Raw genomic sequence first — 18,004 nt, forward strand, 5'->3', positions numbered from 1 at the left:
CTAGAAAGAACACTTCTGGATTATGGACTAAATCTAGACTAGTGTTGACTCGATTTAATCTCTACATTTATTAATTCTTATCTTCTCTTGTTTTGAAAGTTATTTTATTTGCTTTCTACCTTCCTGTGTTTTACATGTAGTTTATTTTTCTGTTTATTAAATTATATGCATGTATCAAAGGATATACATTTTTCTATCAGTACAGCTTTGGGTCACATTACACAGCATTTGATATGTAGTACTCTCAATATCATTCACTACTAAAGATTCTATATTTTGAACTTTTAGTTTCTTCCTTAAATTACCAAGTTAATAGTGTATTTTGTTTTAGCTCAACTTTTTTACTTGATTTATCATTCTACTGCCTTTCTGTCAAAGTGGGGTGGCTTTTTTTTTATGTTCAATAAAAGATAAGTGGTTACCGATGACTTCCCCATATTTTTCATATTAAAGAATGTTTTTATAATGCCCTAAAGTTAAGTAAAATCTTTGTAATGGTTTCCTACATTTGTTACATTCATTAAAGAGACTGTCTTTATCATAAATCCACTAATTACAATAAAGTACAAACTAAGTTTTCCACATTATTTACATGAGTATAATTTCATGCTAATATAAATCATTGACATGGTAAGTAAGAATTAAGATAAATAAAAATTTATTATATATTACATTCATGTGACCTTTCTCCTGCATGAATTCTCTGATGCAAATTATAAAATAAAGCAAAAGACCTTCCTATACTTGCTGCATTCAGAGTTCTCATCTAGTAATTATCTGATGTCCCATAAGAGATTACTTAGAAGCAAAGGATTGTCTATATTCATTACAATACTAGAGATTTTCTTTCTCTAATATGAATTTTCTCATGTCTAGTAAGACACAAACCACGGATAAAGGCCTTCCCACACTCCTTACATTCATAGGGTTTCTCACCAGTGTGAATTATCTGATGATGAATAAGTTGTGCTCCTTGACCAAAAGATTTGCCACATTCCTTACATTCATAAAGTTTTTCACCAGTATGAATTCGTTGATGGTGTGAAAGTTCTCTGTTATGACTAAAGGACTGTCTACATTCCTTACACTCTAAAAGAGTTTTGCTCTGGAATGAATTTTTTGATGTCCGGTAAGATCTGAATGATAATGGAAGGCTTTATTACAATTGTTACATTCATAGGGTCTTTCTCCAGTGTGAATTCTCTGATGTTGAATAAGGATTGAGTGGTGATGGAAGGCTTTCCCACATTCCCCACATTCATAGGGTCTTTCTCCACTGTGAAATCTCTGATGTCCCGTAAGAACTGAGCTGTTGCTAAAAGCCTTCCCACATTCTTTACATTCATAGTGTTTTTCTTTAGTATGTGTTTTTTCATGTCGAATGAGGGATGAGTGGTAACTGAAAGCTTTTCTACATTCTTTGCATTCATAGGGTTTTCTCCAGTATGAATTCTCTGGTGTAGAGTAAGGTGTGAGCCACGACTAAAAGCCTTTCCACATTCTTTACATTCATAGGGTCTTTCTCCACTATGAATTCTCTGATGTCGAATGAGATTTGAGGGGTGGTGGAAAGCTTTCCCACACTCATTACATTCATAGAGTTTTTCTCCATTATGAATTCTCTGATGTCCAGTAAATTTTGAGCAACTGCTAAAAGCCTTTCCACAATCCTTACATTCATAGCATTTTTCTTTGGTGTGATTTCTCCCATGGTGAATTAGCAGCGAGTGGTAATTGAAGACTTTCCCACATTCTCTGCATTCATAGGGTTTTTGCCCAGTATGATATATCTGATGTAGACTATAGGATATTCGTTGACTGAGACTTTGCATATTTTCATGGGTGACTGTCACAGCTTTAAGATATTCTTCTTGATTTCTCTGTTCTGTCTGAAAATGATGATTATACTTCCAATCATCTTGAAAAATGGAACATCCAAAGTCATGGCTTGTAAGTCTTTCCATTTTCTTCCTTTGAGATAACTTCATTTCATAATTGTCATCCTTTGATGATAACTCCTTTGTTGCACATTGGGATTTCACATCTGAGCAGTGAGAGAGAAAGAAAACATGCATTTTTTCCAGTTCCTGGAAGAACAAAATTTCTGAAATAGGGATATTAACACAATACTTATAAGAAATTGATGGCTTGGAAAGATCTCAAATATAACCATGGAAGGTGAAGGTGGACAAAGAAGGTGATTAAAGAAGCAGGTTAATTGTTTCTAAAATGTTGCTTCAGATCAGAATTACTGGTAAGCTTGTTAAAAATACAAATGGTAGAAGTATCACTTCAAAGCAATTGAATCAAAATCTACAGGAACAGGCCTTGACTTTAAGAAAGATCTCTAGTGATTCTGATGTAATCTGAAAGTGGAAAATCACTAAGGTTTTCTTTTGCACTTAGTATAACATTTGAATAACTTAACATTAACCCTAAGGTGATGTCATGAGCTGGCCCTAGCTAACATATCACTGAACCATGCTCTTCCCCAGTTCACTATGCTCTGTTCCAAAAGCAGATAAAAAACTTTTCTACATTAGCGTGATTTGCATTGCTGTTCTGGCAGGTACTGTCTTTGTATGGCTGGCCCCTTCTCATCCTTCTGCTCTCAGTGTAAATATAATTACAAATAACACTGAAAATCCCTCCTCTCAAACAGCGTCAGACAACACCAAATCTTATTCTAGTCCGGGATGATTAACCATAATCTTCATAATTTTTCCCTCATTTATTTTTCTCATTTTCTCATTTTCTACATTTCTATGCTATAAGATTCCTATTGGAAGGCACCATGTTTGTTTCACTATTATCTAATCAGCTTTTTAGCACAATATCTATCATATATATATATATACACACACACACACACACATATAACAGGTGTCCAATAAGTAACTATTGAATGGTGAGGGTTAAGGAAAAGGAATTAGAATGGGGATATAGGAAAATATCAGGAAGTTAATAGGGAAAACAATTAGGTTCCATAATCATTATTTTAAAAGAATCTTTATGATGTTCTATGCATTATAGCAAAATTATATAACTTAAGTTTCATGTGATTATGAACATATAGATTTGCTGATGTGGGGAAACTAGAGGACACCCGCCAACAGGACAAAGGGTGTCTTGGTGGCTAGTAAGCCAGAAATTCTGTAATAAAAAGAGTGTTGGGTGTTAGTTGATGAAGCAAGACGATGGCATTTCAAAGTGGAAAATATCCTGGGGAAAGTTCAAAGGGCTCAATGAGTCTGCTATGAGCAGATGACAAGGAGGTAGTTTTTATATCTAGAGTAGAGACTGTGTAAAATACCATTAATTTGCTTGGCATGTAAAGATGCTCACCAAGGAAAAGAAACAAGTAGACTCACCGATGGCAATAGCCACTGACAGTCTGAAGTGAAAGCAACCTTCAGATAGCATGACAGAATAAAATGCAAAGTGGTGTAGAGGGAAGATCCAAGGAACTGTATCACAGAGACTGGATTTCAAGTCTCGGCTCTGTTAATTACAAGAATTGTGTCATTGGAAGAATTACTTACAATCTCTAAGTCCCACTTCCATATCTGTAAAATGATAGTAACACCTAACATAAGGTAATTGCTAAAATTAAGAGTAATTTAGGGTGAGATTGGGAAAATAATGGAAACTGTCTGAAGCTCGGTGATAGGTACATTATTGTATTATTCTCTTTACTTTTGCAAATATTTGAAAATTTCTATAATAAAAAGAAGAGAATAATTTGGGTAAAGTCCCTAAAAAATAAATGCTATTTTAATAAGTGTTAATTGTAATAAGGAAAAAATATTTTCACAAAAATGATGAAATTGGATAAGGCAAACTATTTTGAAGACATCAGAGTAGTGCCAGGCTGAGAAGCATAGGCCAAAGGGTAAACATTATTCTAGCATCAACTTCTTCAACATTCAGAAAATCTTGCCTAGCTCTTAAATAGGTCTTTGATTTTTTTTCTCTTCTCTTAATGTCCACTGCTGATAATCCCAAGCATAAATGATTTCTCATATAGGGAGAAAATATTTGCAAACCATGTATCTGATAAGGGTTTAATATCTGAAACATATAAGGAACGCATACAACTCAACAGCAAAAAAATAGTGTGATTAAGAAATGGGAAAAGGACCTGACTAGACATTTTTTCCAAAGAAGACGTACAAATGGCTGAGTCCATGAAAATGTACTCAACATCACTAATCATTAGGGACATGCAAATCAAAACCACAATGAGATATCACCTCATGCCTGACAGAATGGCTATTATCAAAATGACAGGCAATAAGTGCTGGCCAGGATGTGGAGAAAAGGGAACCCTTGTACAATGTTGGTGGGAATGTAAATTATTACAACCACTGCGGAAAACAGTATTGAGGTTCCTCAAATAATTAAAAATTGAACTGCTATATGATCCAATCATCCTACTTCTGAGTATGTATCCAAAGGAAATGAAATCACTATCTTGAAGAGATATCTGTACCCCCATGTTCATTGTAGCATTAGTTGCAATAGCCAAGACATGGAACAACTTATGTGTCCCCTGACACATGAATGGATAAAGAAAAGGTGGTGTTTATATTCAGCCATAAAAAAGAAGGAAATCCTGCCATTTGTGACAACATGGATGAACCTTGAGGGCATTATGCATAGTGAAATAAGTCATACAGAGAAAGTGATCTCATTTATATGTGAAATCTAAAAAGCTGAACTCATACGAATAGAAAGTAGATTGGTGGATGGGGAATCTGGGTGGTTCAGTCAGTTAAGCGTCCACCTTTGGCTCAGGTCATGATCCCAGGGTCATGGGATGGAGTCCCGCATTGGGCTCCCTGCTCAGTGCGGAGACTGCTTCTCCCTCTTCCTCCGCCCCTCCCCCCACTGTGTTCTCTCTCGCTCACTCTGCTCTCTCTCAAATTAAAAAAAAAAATCTTTAAACAACATACAATTCAACACCAAAAATCCCCACAAACGATTAAAAACGATTAAAAAATGGGCAGAGGACCTAAATAGACATTTTTCCAAAGAAGACATATAGATGGCCAATCAATCAATGTAATACCTGTTTTTAGAAAGGAAGAATGTATGTATATATACCTTTTGTAATTAAAAATAATTTTTAAAAATCAGAGAAGGGTATAATTAAGAGAGTAATGGAGGTCATGTTCTTTTCTAACAGCTTTATTGAGATACAAATTACACTCCATACAATTCACTCATTTAGAGAACATAATTCAGTGATTTTTAGTATATTTACACAGTTGTGCAACCATCACCACAGTCAAGTTTAGAACATTTTCATCATCTTGAAAAGAAAGCTATATCCTTCAGCAGTAACTTCCCATTGCCCCCAATCTCACCAGCCCTAGGCAACAACTAATCTACTTTGTATCTCTACAGACTTGCCTGTTCTGGACATTTTATATAAATGGAATCATACAATATATAGTCTTCTGTGTCTGGCTTCTTTTACTTAACATATGTTTTCAAGGGTCATCCATATTGTGGTGTATATTAGTACTTCACTCCTTTCTAGTGACAAATAATATTACATTGTATGGCTATATCATATTTTATTTTTCTGTTCATCAGCTAATGTACATTTGAGTTGTTTCTATTTTTTGGCTATTGTGAATAATGCTGAAATGAACAGTCATGTACAAGTTTTTCTGGGGACATTTGATTTTCTTGTGTAAATACCTAGGAGTATAATTCCTGGGTAAAATGGTAACTCTATGTTTAACCTTTTGAGAAACTGTCAAACAGAATAGCTGCCCCACCTTACATTCCCACCAGCAGTGTATGAGGGTTCTAGCTTCTCCACATCCTTGCTAACAATTATAGCCATCTTAGTAGCTGTGAAGTGGTAAAGCTGTATTTTTAATAGCAAATTTTTAAAGATAATCTCCATATTTATCATTGGGATTTTGGTTAAGTACCTGAAAAAGTCCATATGACAGAATACTAAGAAACTAAAAATTGTGATCCAGATTCATGTTTACAAATAAGGAAACTTATCCATGATACAGTGCAGTTTGCACGGTGCAATCCTGTGATTTTCTCTAGTTGATACAAGTTTGCATTTTCTTATATTTTACTAAATATTTATAAACCTTTTTAAAAGATTTATTTATTTATTTTGAGGGGGACAGGGAGGGAGAGAATCTCAAGCAGACTCCGTGCTGAGTGCAGAGCCCAACATGGGGCTTGATCCCACGACCCTGAGATCATGACCTGAGCCGAAACCAAGAGTCCAACGCTCAACTGATTGAGCCACCCAGGCAACCCAATATTTATAAACTTTTAAAGTTAAAAAGAATAGTGCTATATAGTATTTCCAAAAACAACAAGATTTACTTCTACCAAATTGCAAATTTTCTTTAAGCAAGAAAAATGTGACTTCTATTCCCTCTTTTCCTACATACATAAAGTTTATAAAATGCTCAATATCATATTTATTTTTTATTTTTTTAAAGTTTTATTTATTTAGGGTGCCTGGATGGTTCAGTTGGTTGGGCGGCTGCCTTTCGCTCAGGTCATGATCCTGGAGTCCTGGGATCGAGTCCCACGTCGGGCTCCCTGCTCAGCGGGGAGTCTGTCTCTCCCTCTGACCTTCTTCCCTCTCATGCTCTCTCTCTACCATTCTCTCTCTCTCTCAATAAATAAAAATCTTTAAATAAAAAAAGTTTTATTTATTTGAGAGAGTGAGAGATCACAAGCGGGGGGGAGGGGTAGAGGGAGAAGCAAACTCCCCACTGAGCAGGGAGTCCAATGTGGAACTCAATCCCAGGACCCAGAGATCATGACCTGAACCAAAGGTAGACGCTTAACCAACTGAACCACCCAGATGCCCTTCAATATCATATTTAAACAAATATATGCTTCATTTAACTTCACAATATATTATGACTAAAATATTTGAAACATGCCCCTAAGATCTCAGAAATGTATTTTTTTTAATAAAGAAAAACTATTTATTCTTTATCCCTCACATTTCAAATGAAGAATAATTATTTGGTGCCTTTCGTTTGTAATCTCACTTCTGCTCAATGAACCTTTAAGGTCCTTGAAGACGACACGTAAAATGCAACAGCCTTTGGTGGCTCTTTATCCTCCTGTTTTCACAGATATGTGCCACTGCTGACCTTTTTGATAATTAGGCCTTGGTTTTCTGGCCCTGCACTCTCCTAATCCTCAGCCTTCATATCTAAGTTCTACTTTACCTCCTCTTCCTCAGCACATACAATGAGGCTTTATTTGCAATCTCTGACGGTCTCCTCACTCCCACATTCCACCTACTGGCTCCACTTTGATAAATCCCATGGCTACATCTTTAAGCCTCACTTTCTTTTGATTTCTCTGTACCTTTTGGAAGTTATTTGTGGTTCCCTTATTATACAGTAAATTACTTAGGAACTTTTTTTAATCATCTGGTAAAGTATTAATGTACAAATTAGCAAACCAGTAAATACTAATGAAGAGGAGGCAGGGGATATGTTTAAGGGGTAGATGAGAGGGACACTCTCCAACTTCTTAATCTAATTCTTTAAATGGCTTTCTCTGCATTTGACAAATTTTTGGCACCTTTTTTTTAAAGATTTTATTTATTCATTTGAGACACACAGATACAGAGAGAGAGAGAGAGAGAGAGAGCATGAGCAGGGGGAGAGGCAGAGGGAGAGGGAGAAGCAGGCTCCCCGCTGAGCCAGGAGCCTGATGTGGGGCTCGATCCCAGGACCCCAGGATCATGACCTGAGCCGAAGGCAGATGCTTAACCATCTGAGCCACCCAGGCACCCCCAAATTTTTGGCACTTTAACTTCAAAAGTAAGTAGGCTAGATTTCATCCTTTTTATGGCTGAGTAATATTCTATTATTTATATATACCATATCTTTAACCATTCATCAGCTCATGGACATTTGGGCTCTTTCCATAATTTGGCTGTTGTAGATAATACTGCTATAAATGTCAGGGTGCATGTATCCCTTAGAATTAGTATTTTTGTAAATACCCAGTAGTGCAATTGCTGGATCATATGGTAGTTCTATTTTTAACTTTTTGAGGAGCCTCCATACTGTTTTCCAGAGTGGCTGTACCAGTTTGCATTGCCACCGACAGTGCAAAAGTGTTCCCCTTTTTCCACATCCTCACCAACACCTGTTGTTTCTTGTGTTGTTAGTTTTAGCCATTTCCAACTCCTAATTATAGAGAACAAACTGATGGTTACCAGAGGGGAGGCAGGTGGAGGAGTGGGTTAAATATGTGATGGGGACTAAAGGGTGCACTTGTTGTGATGAGCACTGGGTATTGTATGGAAGTGTTGCATCACTAAATTGTACATCTCAAACTAACATTACGCTGTATGTTAACTAACTGGAATTTATATCTCAGGCTGAATTCACGGATGTTCAGAATGCTTTGATAGTTATCTAGCTAAATTCAAGGGACCAGATGAAATGAGGTCCCCTACTCTACTGCCATCTTGCCTCCCTCCCAACTAACTGGAATTTAAATAAAAACTTAAAAAGATAAGTAGGCTAGCAAAAATAAATAAATGAGTTACATATATCATCAAATGATTTTCAACAAGGATGTCACAGCTACCCAACAGGGAAAGGACAGTCTCTTCAACAAATGGTGCTGGGAAAACTGGATATCCACATGCAAAAGAATGAAGGTGGATCCTTACCTTATACCATACACAAAAATAAACTAAGAATGGACTAAAGTCCTAAAGATAAAACCTGAAACTTAAAACTCCTAGAAGAAAGCATAGGGGGAAAGCTTCATGACATTGCATTTGGCAATGATTTCCTGGATATGACACCAAAAGTAAAAACACAAAGATTGGACTACATCAAACTTAAAAATATCACAACAAAGGAAACAGTCCAGAGAGTGAAAAGGCAGTCACGGAATGGGAGAAATATTTACTAACCATATACCTGGTAAGGAGTCAATATCCAGAATACACAAAGAATCCCTACAACTCAACAACAATTAAAAAAAAAACCCAATCTGATTTAAAAGTGGGCAAAGGACTTGAATAGACATTTCTCCAAAAAAGAAATACAAATGGCTAACAAGCACATGAAAAGGTATCACTAATCATCAGGGAAATGCAAAACAAAACCATAACAAGATATCAACCTCATATTCATTAGGATGGCCACTATCAAAAAGAGAACAGAAAATAATGAGTGTTGACAAGATGTAGAGAAATTGAAACCCTCATGCACTGTGGGTGGGAATGTTATATGGTGCAGCCACTATGGAAAACAATATAGAGGTTTCTCAAAATATTAAAATAGAGGTACCATATGATCCAGCAATTCCACTTCTGGGTATATATCCAAAAGAATTGAAAACAGGATTTTGAAGAGATATTTGCACACCCATGTTCATTGCAACATTATTCACAATAGCCAAGAAGTAGAAGTAACCTAATGTCCTGACAATAGAATGGATAAAGAAAATATGGTATATACATACAATGGAATATTATTTGGCCTTAAAAAGGAAACCTGTCATATGCTACAACCTTCATATGGATGAACCTTGAGGACATTATGTGAAGTGAAATAACCCAGTCACAAAAAGACAAAGAGTGCATGATTCCACTTATATGAGATATCTAAAGCAGTCAAACTCTTAGAAACGGACAGTAAAATGGTTGCCAGGTGATAAGGAGGAGGGGAAAGGGAGTGACTGTTAATGAGTATAGAGTTTCAATTTTGCAAGATGAAAAAATTCTATAGCTCTGTTGGACAACTTATATGCATAATTAATTCTATACTGAACACTTAAAAATGGTTAAGACGGCAAATTGTTATGTATGTTGTTTTTTCCTACCACAATAGAAAAATGAACATATTCTATAATCTGAGAAATTAAAAAATGAATAAATAAAACATTGAATCAAAGAGAAACTAGTAGGGGCACCTGGGTAGCTTAGTCAGTTAAGCATCTGACTTCAGCTCAGGTCATGACCTCAGGGTCCTGGGATTGAACCCCACATTGGGCTCCTGGCTCAGTGGGGAGTCTGCTTTGTCCCTCTCCCTCTCTCTCTCTCTGCTCCTCCCCTTGCTCATGCTCTTTCTGTTTCTCTCTTGAATAAGTAAAATCTTTCAAAAGAAGAGAGAGAAACTAGTAAAGAAAGGGGGGCAGATTACTGGAAAGTAGCTAAAATAATATGAGTAATATTTAGAGAAAAGAATACATACATCAGAAGATGGAGAAACTATACAAGACCAAAAGAGAAAGAGGAACAGGGAAATAACTGGATCTAAATTATAGCCAGAACACTTGTCACTGGGGAAAAAAAGAGGACACCTCCCTCTTTGAAGAACATTCTGGACAGTCTTGCCTAAGGGCTATCATCTCACTGAGCAGGTGGTCTATTCCTGCAGCAGCTTCCCCCTCTCTAAGTTTCCCTCACCTACCTGGGTATAGGCTTTTTGGTGACTCTTTCTCAACAATCCAAGGCTCATTATCTTGTTCCAAAAAGGAAATCAAAGTTGGTTTAGAAAGAGAGAGTCCTGTTGACAACAACAAAAATGGAAATAGGACTTAGTTATGCCAAGGATATCCAAACTTCAGACCCAATTCCTTGGTAAAGAAGTGGAAAACTCAGAGAAATATGTCAAGATTGTCTAAAGGGTGGGGAAGATGAAGCTTTAGCCACAGTACAAAAGGACTGCCCATTTCCAGTTCTACAAAGTTCAAATTGCTCTGTTCAGAAGCAGAAAGTCAGAATGGCATCCAGAAAATTTACAGCAGAGGATGGAGGCATTCTAGGTAGAAGAGTTTTTTTCAGTATCAACTACTTTTATGTACTGTTGTGTAAATTAAAAAAAAAAACTATCCTATATGCATATACAAAAGTTGTCTATACACAGGTCTGTATATAAAGCGGAATCTTAATTACTGGGGGTTGGGGGGAGCATCCTTACCCAATGAGACCAAGTGGCTGTAGTTCTCCAACATCACATCTCTGTACAAGTTCCTCTGCTTCAAGTCCTGAAATTCCCACTCCTCCTGTGAGAAGTCTACAGCCACATCTCTGAACATCACTGCTTGCTGAAAAACAAAGTTATATATTATTTATGAAATTCATATATCTCTACTTCACTAAACCTCAAATCTGATGAGGGATGACTTCCTGGTTCCTTGAGGGAAGTGCTCCTATTAAAAGACTGAGCACAAGGTTGCCAACTGATTCATTGAATGAGTATGTAAAGGTGTAAAAAGAAGAGAATGGTATGGAGCAAGGCTCTGGACTATGTGTCCCACCACTGTTGGAAAGGAGAAGCTTGGAACCAGACTCCTGGATGGGGCTCAGTGTGAAAGAAAGTTTCAGGATAAGGAAATCTAATATAATGGCATGGAAAGAAATTATTGTAATCCTGAAGAGAGAGAAAACACCAATAACCTCAGTCATGACTCAGGATCATAAGCACTATTCAGTTCTACTCTTCTTTCTTCTCTCTTCAGCTTTATTCCCTCTTCCCTTGGAGACAGGCTTGGTTCAGAGAAGACAAACCAAGGAAGGAAAAGAAAAGGCAGTGAGAAATAAGACTTGCTAGCAGGTCTCTGAATCATCAGGTTAAATATGACTCCCATTACTACAAGAGTATTGGCCGTACAATAATTCATTAAGCTATATGTTTACATTGTGCAGTTTTCCGCATCTATTACATTTTACAATAAAAATGAAAAAAAAAACTATCACTTTCACTCTCCTTCCTATTCCTACTCTCCTTGCCCATGCCATCTACTCACATACATAAACACAAAGGACACATGAGGGAATGTAGAACATAATGGCTGTCTCCTACACTAAGGACCAGCGTTATGCCCCTTGAATGAACAGCCTTCCAAACATACAGCAAAAAAAAAAAAAAAAAAATCATCATACAAAGAACTAGAAAAACTTCAACTTGTAAGGACAAAGACAACCAATAGATGCAAATGCTAAAATGACATAGATGGTTGAAATTATCAATGCCTTTAAAGAAGCTTTTATAGGACGCCTGGGTGGCTCAGTTGGTTAGGCAACTGCCTTCGGCTCAGGTCATGATCCTGGAGTCCCTGGATCGAGTCCCACATCGGGCTCCCTGCTCAGCAGGGAGTCTGCTTCTCCCTCTGACCCTAACCCCTCTCATGTGCTCTCTCTCATTCTCTCTCTCTCAAATAAATAAATAAAATCTTAAAAAAAAAAAGCTTTTATAACTGTACCGTTGAACACTCTTGAAATAAAGAAATATAGAAGATCTCAGATTCTGGGAGATGGCAGAGTAGGAAGAACCAGCAATCTGTTTCCTCATCTAGACAATTGTGCTGGCAGAATGTGATGTAACTTTTAGAACTCTGGAGTCAGGGGCACCTGGGTGGCTCAGTAGATTAAGCATCCTACTCTTGATTTTGGCTCAGGTCATGATCTCTGGGTCATGAGACTGAGCCCTGTTGACGTCAGTCTCCGTGCTGGGTGTGGAGCCTGATTAAGATTCTCTTCCCCGGGCGCCTGGGTGGCTCAGATGGTTAAATGTCTGCCTTCGACTCAGGTCATGATCCCAGGGTCCTGGGATCGAGTCCCGCATCGGGCTCCCTGCTCCTTGGGAGCCTGCTTCTCCCTCTGCTTCTCTCTCTCTCTCTCTCTCTCTCATGAATAAATAAATAAAATCTTTAAAAAAAATTAAAAAAAAAAACGGTTTTATTAAAAAAAAAAAAAAAAAAGATTCTCTTCCCCTCCCTCTGCACCGCCCCACCCCACAATTGGGTGTGTGCTCTTTCTCTCTTTTAAAAAAAACAAAAACTCTGGAGTCTATCGAAGGCTTGCAGAGAAAGGCTTGTATAATAAATTCTAGTCACTTTTGGTCAATTTCAGCTCTTAGCAAAGTAGTAATATCCAATGGCCATTCCCAGTCAAGTGGCAGGCACCTGTGCATGTGTTCCTAGAGTTGCTTGCACATAGCTTCCAGGAGCCAGGGTGAGAGAAAAGGACCCTGTCCTCCAGATATTGGGGATCTCCGCTCTGATTGCGGATTGTTGCTTCTGATCAGAGAGATGCAGACAAAGAAACAGGTTATTGTGCTACAATTCCTTCTTTGTTGCAAGCCCCTCCCTCTCCAGCTGAAGTGACCTCCAGATTTATAAGACCGGAGTCCCTTTACTCTCCCTACATGTTTCATTTTTCCCGTTTTGGGAGGAGACATCAAAGTCTATGACATTCAAGAACAACTGTATATCATGGATTGGAAGAACAAATATTGTTAAAATGTCTATACTACCCAAAGCAATTTATAGATTTAATGCAATCCCTATCAAAATACCAACAGTATTTTTCCCAGAACTAGAACAAACACTCCTAAAATTTGTTAAATTAATCTTTGACAAAAAAGGGAAGAATATACAATGGGGAAAAGACAGTCTCTTCAACAAATGGTGTTGGGAAAACTCAACAGCTACATGCAAAAGAATGAAACTGGACCACTTTCTTACTACATAAAAACAAACTCAAAATGAATTAAAGACCTAAATTTGAGATCTAAAACCATAAAAATCCTAGGAGAGACCACAGGCAGTAATTTCTCTGACATCAGTTGTAACAGCATCTTTCCAGACAGGTCTCTTGAGGTAAGAGAAATAAAAGCAAAAATAAACTATTGGGACTACATCAAAATAAAGCTTCTGCACAGCGAGGGAAACAATCAACAAAACTAAAAGGCAACCCAGGGAATGGGAGAAGATATTTGCAAATGACATATCTGATATGTCATATATAAAATACATTATGATCACAATTCAACACAATTATTAATTATGATAGTGCCTATCCACGAAGAGGAAGGGGCAGGCAAGTAACAGAAGGTAAGTGTATTGTAATCTCACCCAATTAAACTATAGAACCATGCAAGCAAAAATTTGGAAATACATTCTTGAAAATAATGAGTACTTCTGGATGATGAAATTATAGGTAATTTAAATCTGATTCTTTATAATCTCAAGTTTCTGATTGTTTTTCATTAAGTCTGTAATACTGTCATCAGAAAAACAGACTATAAAGTCATTTTTATTTCGTGAAAAAAAAATTAGAGATAGGGTAGAAGCATCCTATATGGTAAGAAAATTATGAATAGGCTGTAAACACATGCCTGTGACAGGAATATGGGCCATTAAGAAAATCAATGTGACCGAAGCAAATACCACCGACATGTTTTAGAACATTAAAAAAATTACACAAACTCTGAAAAAACTCCGAAAAAAAACAATATGTATTCATTGTAAAAAATTCTATTACATGGATATGGCCTGGATTAACTTAACCATATCCCCACTGTTGTTTTTGGATATTATCACCTTAAAGGTCATTCCAAGATTTTGATTTTAGGCCTGGTCTTTCACTTAAAAAAATGTTTTTATTATTATTATTTTAGCATGAGGGTCATGTTTCCCCCCCACCTTGTGATTCTCAGGAAAGTACTGGGGTGGGGGGATGAAGCACAAAATCAAGTAGCTGCAGAAGTTGTACTTTACGGTTTGAAGGGGATTTTCATACTCTGGAAACTGCTCTAAGCTTAATAATTACTGCTCTAGATCACTTGAATACACTGATCATCATTATCTTACTTGCAAGCACCATCACAACCTACTTCATATTTTCACTTCTCCTGAAAATTTTTTTTAAAGATTTTATTTATTTATTTATTTGTCAGAGAGAGAAAGAGAGAGCACAAGCAGGGGGAGTGGCAGACGGAGAAGCGGGCTTCCCGCAGAGCAGGGAGCCCGATGTGGGCTCTATCCTAGGAGTCTAGGATCGTGACCTGAGCCGAAGGCAGACGCTTAATGGACTGAGCCACCCAGGCATCCCCACTTCTCCTGATCTAAAGCCAGAATCAAGTTGATATGGTCCAAGACAACACAGACTAGGCTGCTCAACCTCAAGCCAGAATTGGCTGCCGCTAAGACTGCTTGTTAAAATTTTCGGCAAAAACGGTGCCCAAGCCCTGTCTTAGTCCCACTCCTCCCATCAAGAGAGGAGGGAGGTCAGAAGAGGCTGTCTCAGGGAAGGACTGACCAGAATGGGTCTTGAGTTACAGGGGTCTCCTGGGACAGAGTATTGGAGTCACAGTGGCAGTCGAAGGCACTCCATAACCATACACGCAATGCCACGGTCACGGTCACAATCGCACACTCACCTCGCATACACACACGACACCTGTACTGTCGTAGGCACCACACACTCGCACACACGGTTTCTCGGAGATGAACCACACCAGGGATACACACAGTCATACCAGCAGAGACACGGGCTCCCCGCACCTACACACACACAGTCACACAACGTCACAATCATACACCCGCCACGGGGACATGATTGTCAAACGCAAGGTCACAGGCGCCGCACACCGTCACACACTCACACCCACCCGCAGCCACAACCTCTACCCCTCAGCCCGCTCCAGGCTCAGCGGCCTGAAGCTTTGCATCCGCTCCGCTTCCCCAAGGGGTCAAGTTGCCTCACCTCGAGCCACTCCAGGGTTAGCTCCAAACAAGCCGAGCAGAGCCACGCCTACCACAGGCTCCCCCTACTCTCCGCGGGGAGGTTAAAGTCCAGCTTGCGTGGGAACAAACTCAAAACTGTAAGTTGAGTAGGGTCGCGGGACCTCTGGGAAATGTAGTCTGGAGCCAGACTGCGCGGAAAAAATGGCGCCGCCCGGGCGGAATCTGAATTCCTGTCTCCACGCTTCAGGAATTTCGGTCTAGAATCCGATCGAGGGCTCCCAAGTGTGGCCCACCGGCCTGAGTGTGTGATTGATGCAGAAAAAAACTCAAAGTCCCTGAAAGAACCTGATGTGGGAAGTTGCAGAGCTATCTGAAAAACTGTGGTCTGGAGATGAAAACACGAGGAATCTGGTGGAAAGGACTTTGTACTCCACCAAGTCTGGGCATGGGACTTGGCCTTACTAGGGGTACTCAGAGGTTGATTTCCTGGGTAGGCATTTTTATGGTGGCTGAGATCTGTGCTTAACCAAGTGGATGATAAACACTGGGCATTTCAGACCCTGTTAAAAAAAAAAAGCAACACAAAATTCAACTGAGTCAATTTGAAGATTTGTTTGACTTTATTGAATATTTTATCAGCAAAAGATAGGTTTATTTAGGAATAAAAGACAATCACGAGCCAAGGCAAAACCCTTAGGCAAGTCCAGGAGACAAAGGAGAGGTGGTGAGCTTTTTTTTAAGGACAAAAGAGTTAAGTTGGGAAGGCTGTTAAAAGTCCACTGGAGTAAACTGGGAGTTCAAAGTATGGTGGCTTCTCATTGGCTGAGCTGTTGCCCTGGGGATAAGGAAAGTCTGTTCTTTGCCTGGAATAGTAGTTTCCACATGCAAGGTCAAGTCAATATCTTCCTGCTGGGTCTGCAATTGACTACCAATGCTAGGACAAGAGTGTCCCTGCCCAAACCTCCTGAATCCATTTTAGTTAGGTTTCCCATTACTAATTTTCAAAGAACCATTCATGAATTGGGCAGCATCCCACCTGACAAGTAAATAGGAGCTCAAAGGAGCTGTGCAAAATGGAAGGCATTTATAGGACGACAGGGGAAAGGAAAATGAAAGAAAGGATTACCTCATCTTCCTTTGCCTTATGTAGCAGATTACCTCATTGGTGCTGACCAGAAAACTCCAGACTGACCAGTTAAGACTATAGTCCCTTGTCGGGTTCTGCGCTCAGTGCAGTCTGCTTGAGAGTCTCTCCTTCTCCCTTGGCACTCCCCACCCCACTTGTGCTCACTCTCAAAAAAAAAAGAATACAGAAATCTTGTGTATACTTAATGCAGTTTCTATCAATAGTAACATCTTGCAAAATTATAGTATAATATCACAAGGTCTAAGTATATGACCTTGATATAGTCAAGATACAAAACATGCCCATTACCATAAGGATCCTTCATGTTTTCCTAGTCATACTCATTTCCCTCTCAACTTTACCTCCTCCTTAATCTCTGGTAACCACTATTCTGTTCTCCATTTCTACATTTTGTCATTTAAAGAATGTTATATAGGGGTGCCTGGGTGGCTCAGTTGGTTAAGCGACTGCCTTCGGCTCAGGTCATGATCCCAGGGTCCTGGGATCGAGCCCCGCATCAGGCTCCAGCCCCGCATCAGGCTCCAGCCCCGCATCGGGCTCCAGCCCCGCATCGGGCTCCCTGCTCGGCGGGAAGCCTGCTTCTCCCTCTCCCACTCCCCCTGCTTGTGTTCCCTCTCTCTCTGTCTCTCTCTCTGTCAATTAAATAAATAAAATCTTTAAAAAATTTTAAAAAAATAAAGAATGTTATATATAGCGGCGCCTGGGTGGCTCAGTTGTTGGGCATCTCTCTCTGTCAAATAAATAAAATCTTAATAAATAAATAAAGTTATATGTAAAATGGAATCACACAGTAGATAATCTTTTATGATTTTTTTTTCCACTCAGTATAATTCTCTATATATTCATACAAGTTGTTGTGTGAATCAATAGATCATTTCATTTTATTGATGAGTAATATTCCATGGTATGGCTATACCACTCTGTAATCACTTATCATCGGAGGATATCTGGATTGTTTCCAGATTTGGGTTATTATGAACAAAACTGCTATATTCAGGTACAGAGTTTTTAAAATTGTTATAAAATTTACATAATATTTTCATCTTAACTCTCTTTAAGTGTACAGTTCAGTAGTGTTAAATACATCACATTGTTGTACAACCAATCTCCATAACTCTTTTCATCTTGCAAAACTAAAACTCTATGTTTATTAAATAAAAATTCTATTCCTCCTTTTCCCCATCTTCCAGCATCTACCATCTACTTTCTGTCTCTATGAATTTGACTACTCTAGGTACCTCATATAAGTGGAATCATACAGCATTTGTCTTTTTGTGACTGGATCATGTCACTTAGCTGTCGGGAGCCATGAGCAACAAGGGGGTTAATCAGGTAGAGCAAAGG

General features: G+C 38.5%; 2 protein-coding genes across 3 annotated transcripts in view; one reads left to right on the top strand and one right to left on the bottom strand.

Annotated features, from left to right (window-relative positions):
* Window positions 1–18,004, top strand: part of ZNF383 (zinc finger protein 383) — an 82,221-nt gene that overhangs the window by 15,406 nt on the left and 48,811 nt on the right. Inside the window, exon 1 of one of the 2 annotated variants that reach the window (XM_073885332.1) lies at window positions 15,605–15,650. The exons of the other annotated variant lie outside the window; for it this stretch is intronic. The gene's annotated coding sequence lies outside the window, so the exon portion shown is untranslated. Of the gene's footprint in view, window positions 1–15,604; window positions 15,651–18,004 lie in introns of those variants that run through there. 2 annotated transcript variants of the gene reach the window in all.
* The window catches only part of ZFP30 (ZFP30 zinc finger protein), a 24,196-nt gene continuing 6,832 nt past the window's right edge, over window positions 641–18,004 (bottom strand). Inside the window, 5 exon segments of the mRNA XM_073885324.1 lie at window positions 641–1,090; window positions 1,093–1,439; window positions 1,442–2,044; window positions 10,452–10,547; window positions 10,962–11,088. Of these exon segments, the coding sequence (XP_073741425.1) occupies window positions 827–1,090; window positions 1,093–1,439; window positions 1,442–2,044; window positions 10,452–10,547; window positions 10,962–11,088 (1,437 nt within the window). The 3' untranslated portion in view covers window positions 641–826.

Source organism: Callorhinus ursinus, unplaced genomic scaffold, assembly GCF_003265705.2.
Source record: "Callorhinus ursinus isolate GAN/ISIS: 27379988/994484 unplaced genomic scaffold, GSC_fseal_2.0 scaffold61, whole genome shotgun sequence".
Lineage (NCBI taxonomy): Eukaryota > Metazoa > Chordata > Mammalia > Carnivora > Otariidae > Callorhinus > Callorhinus ursinus.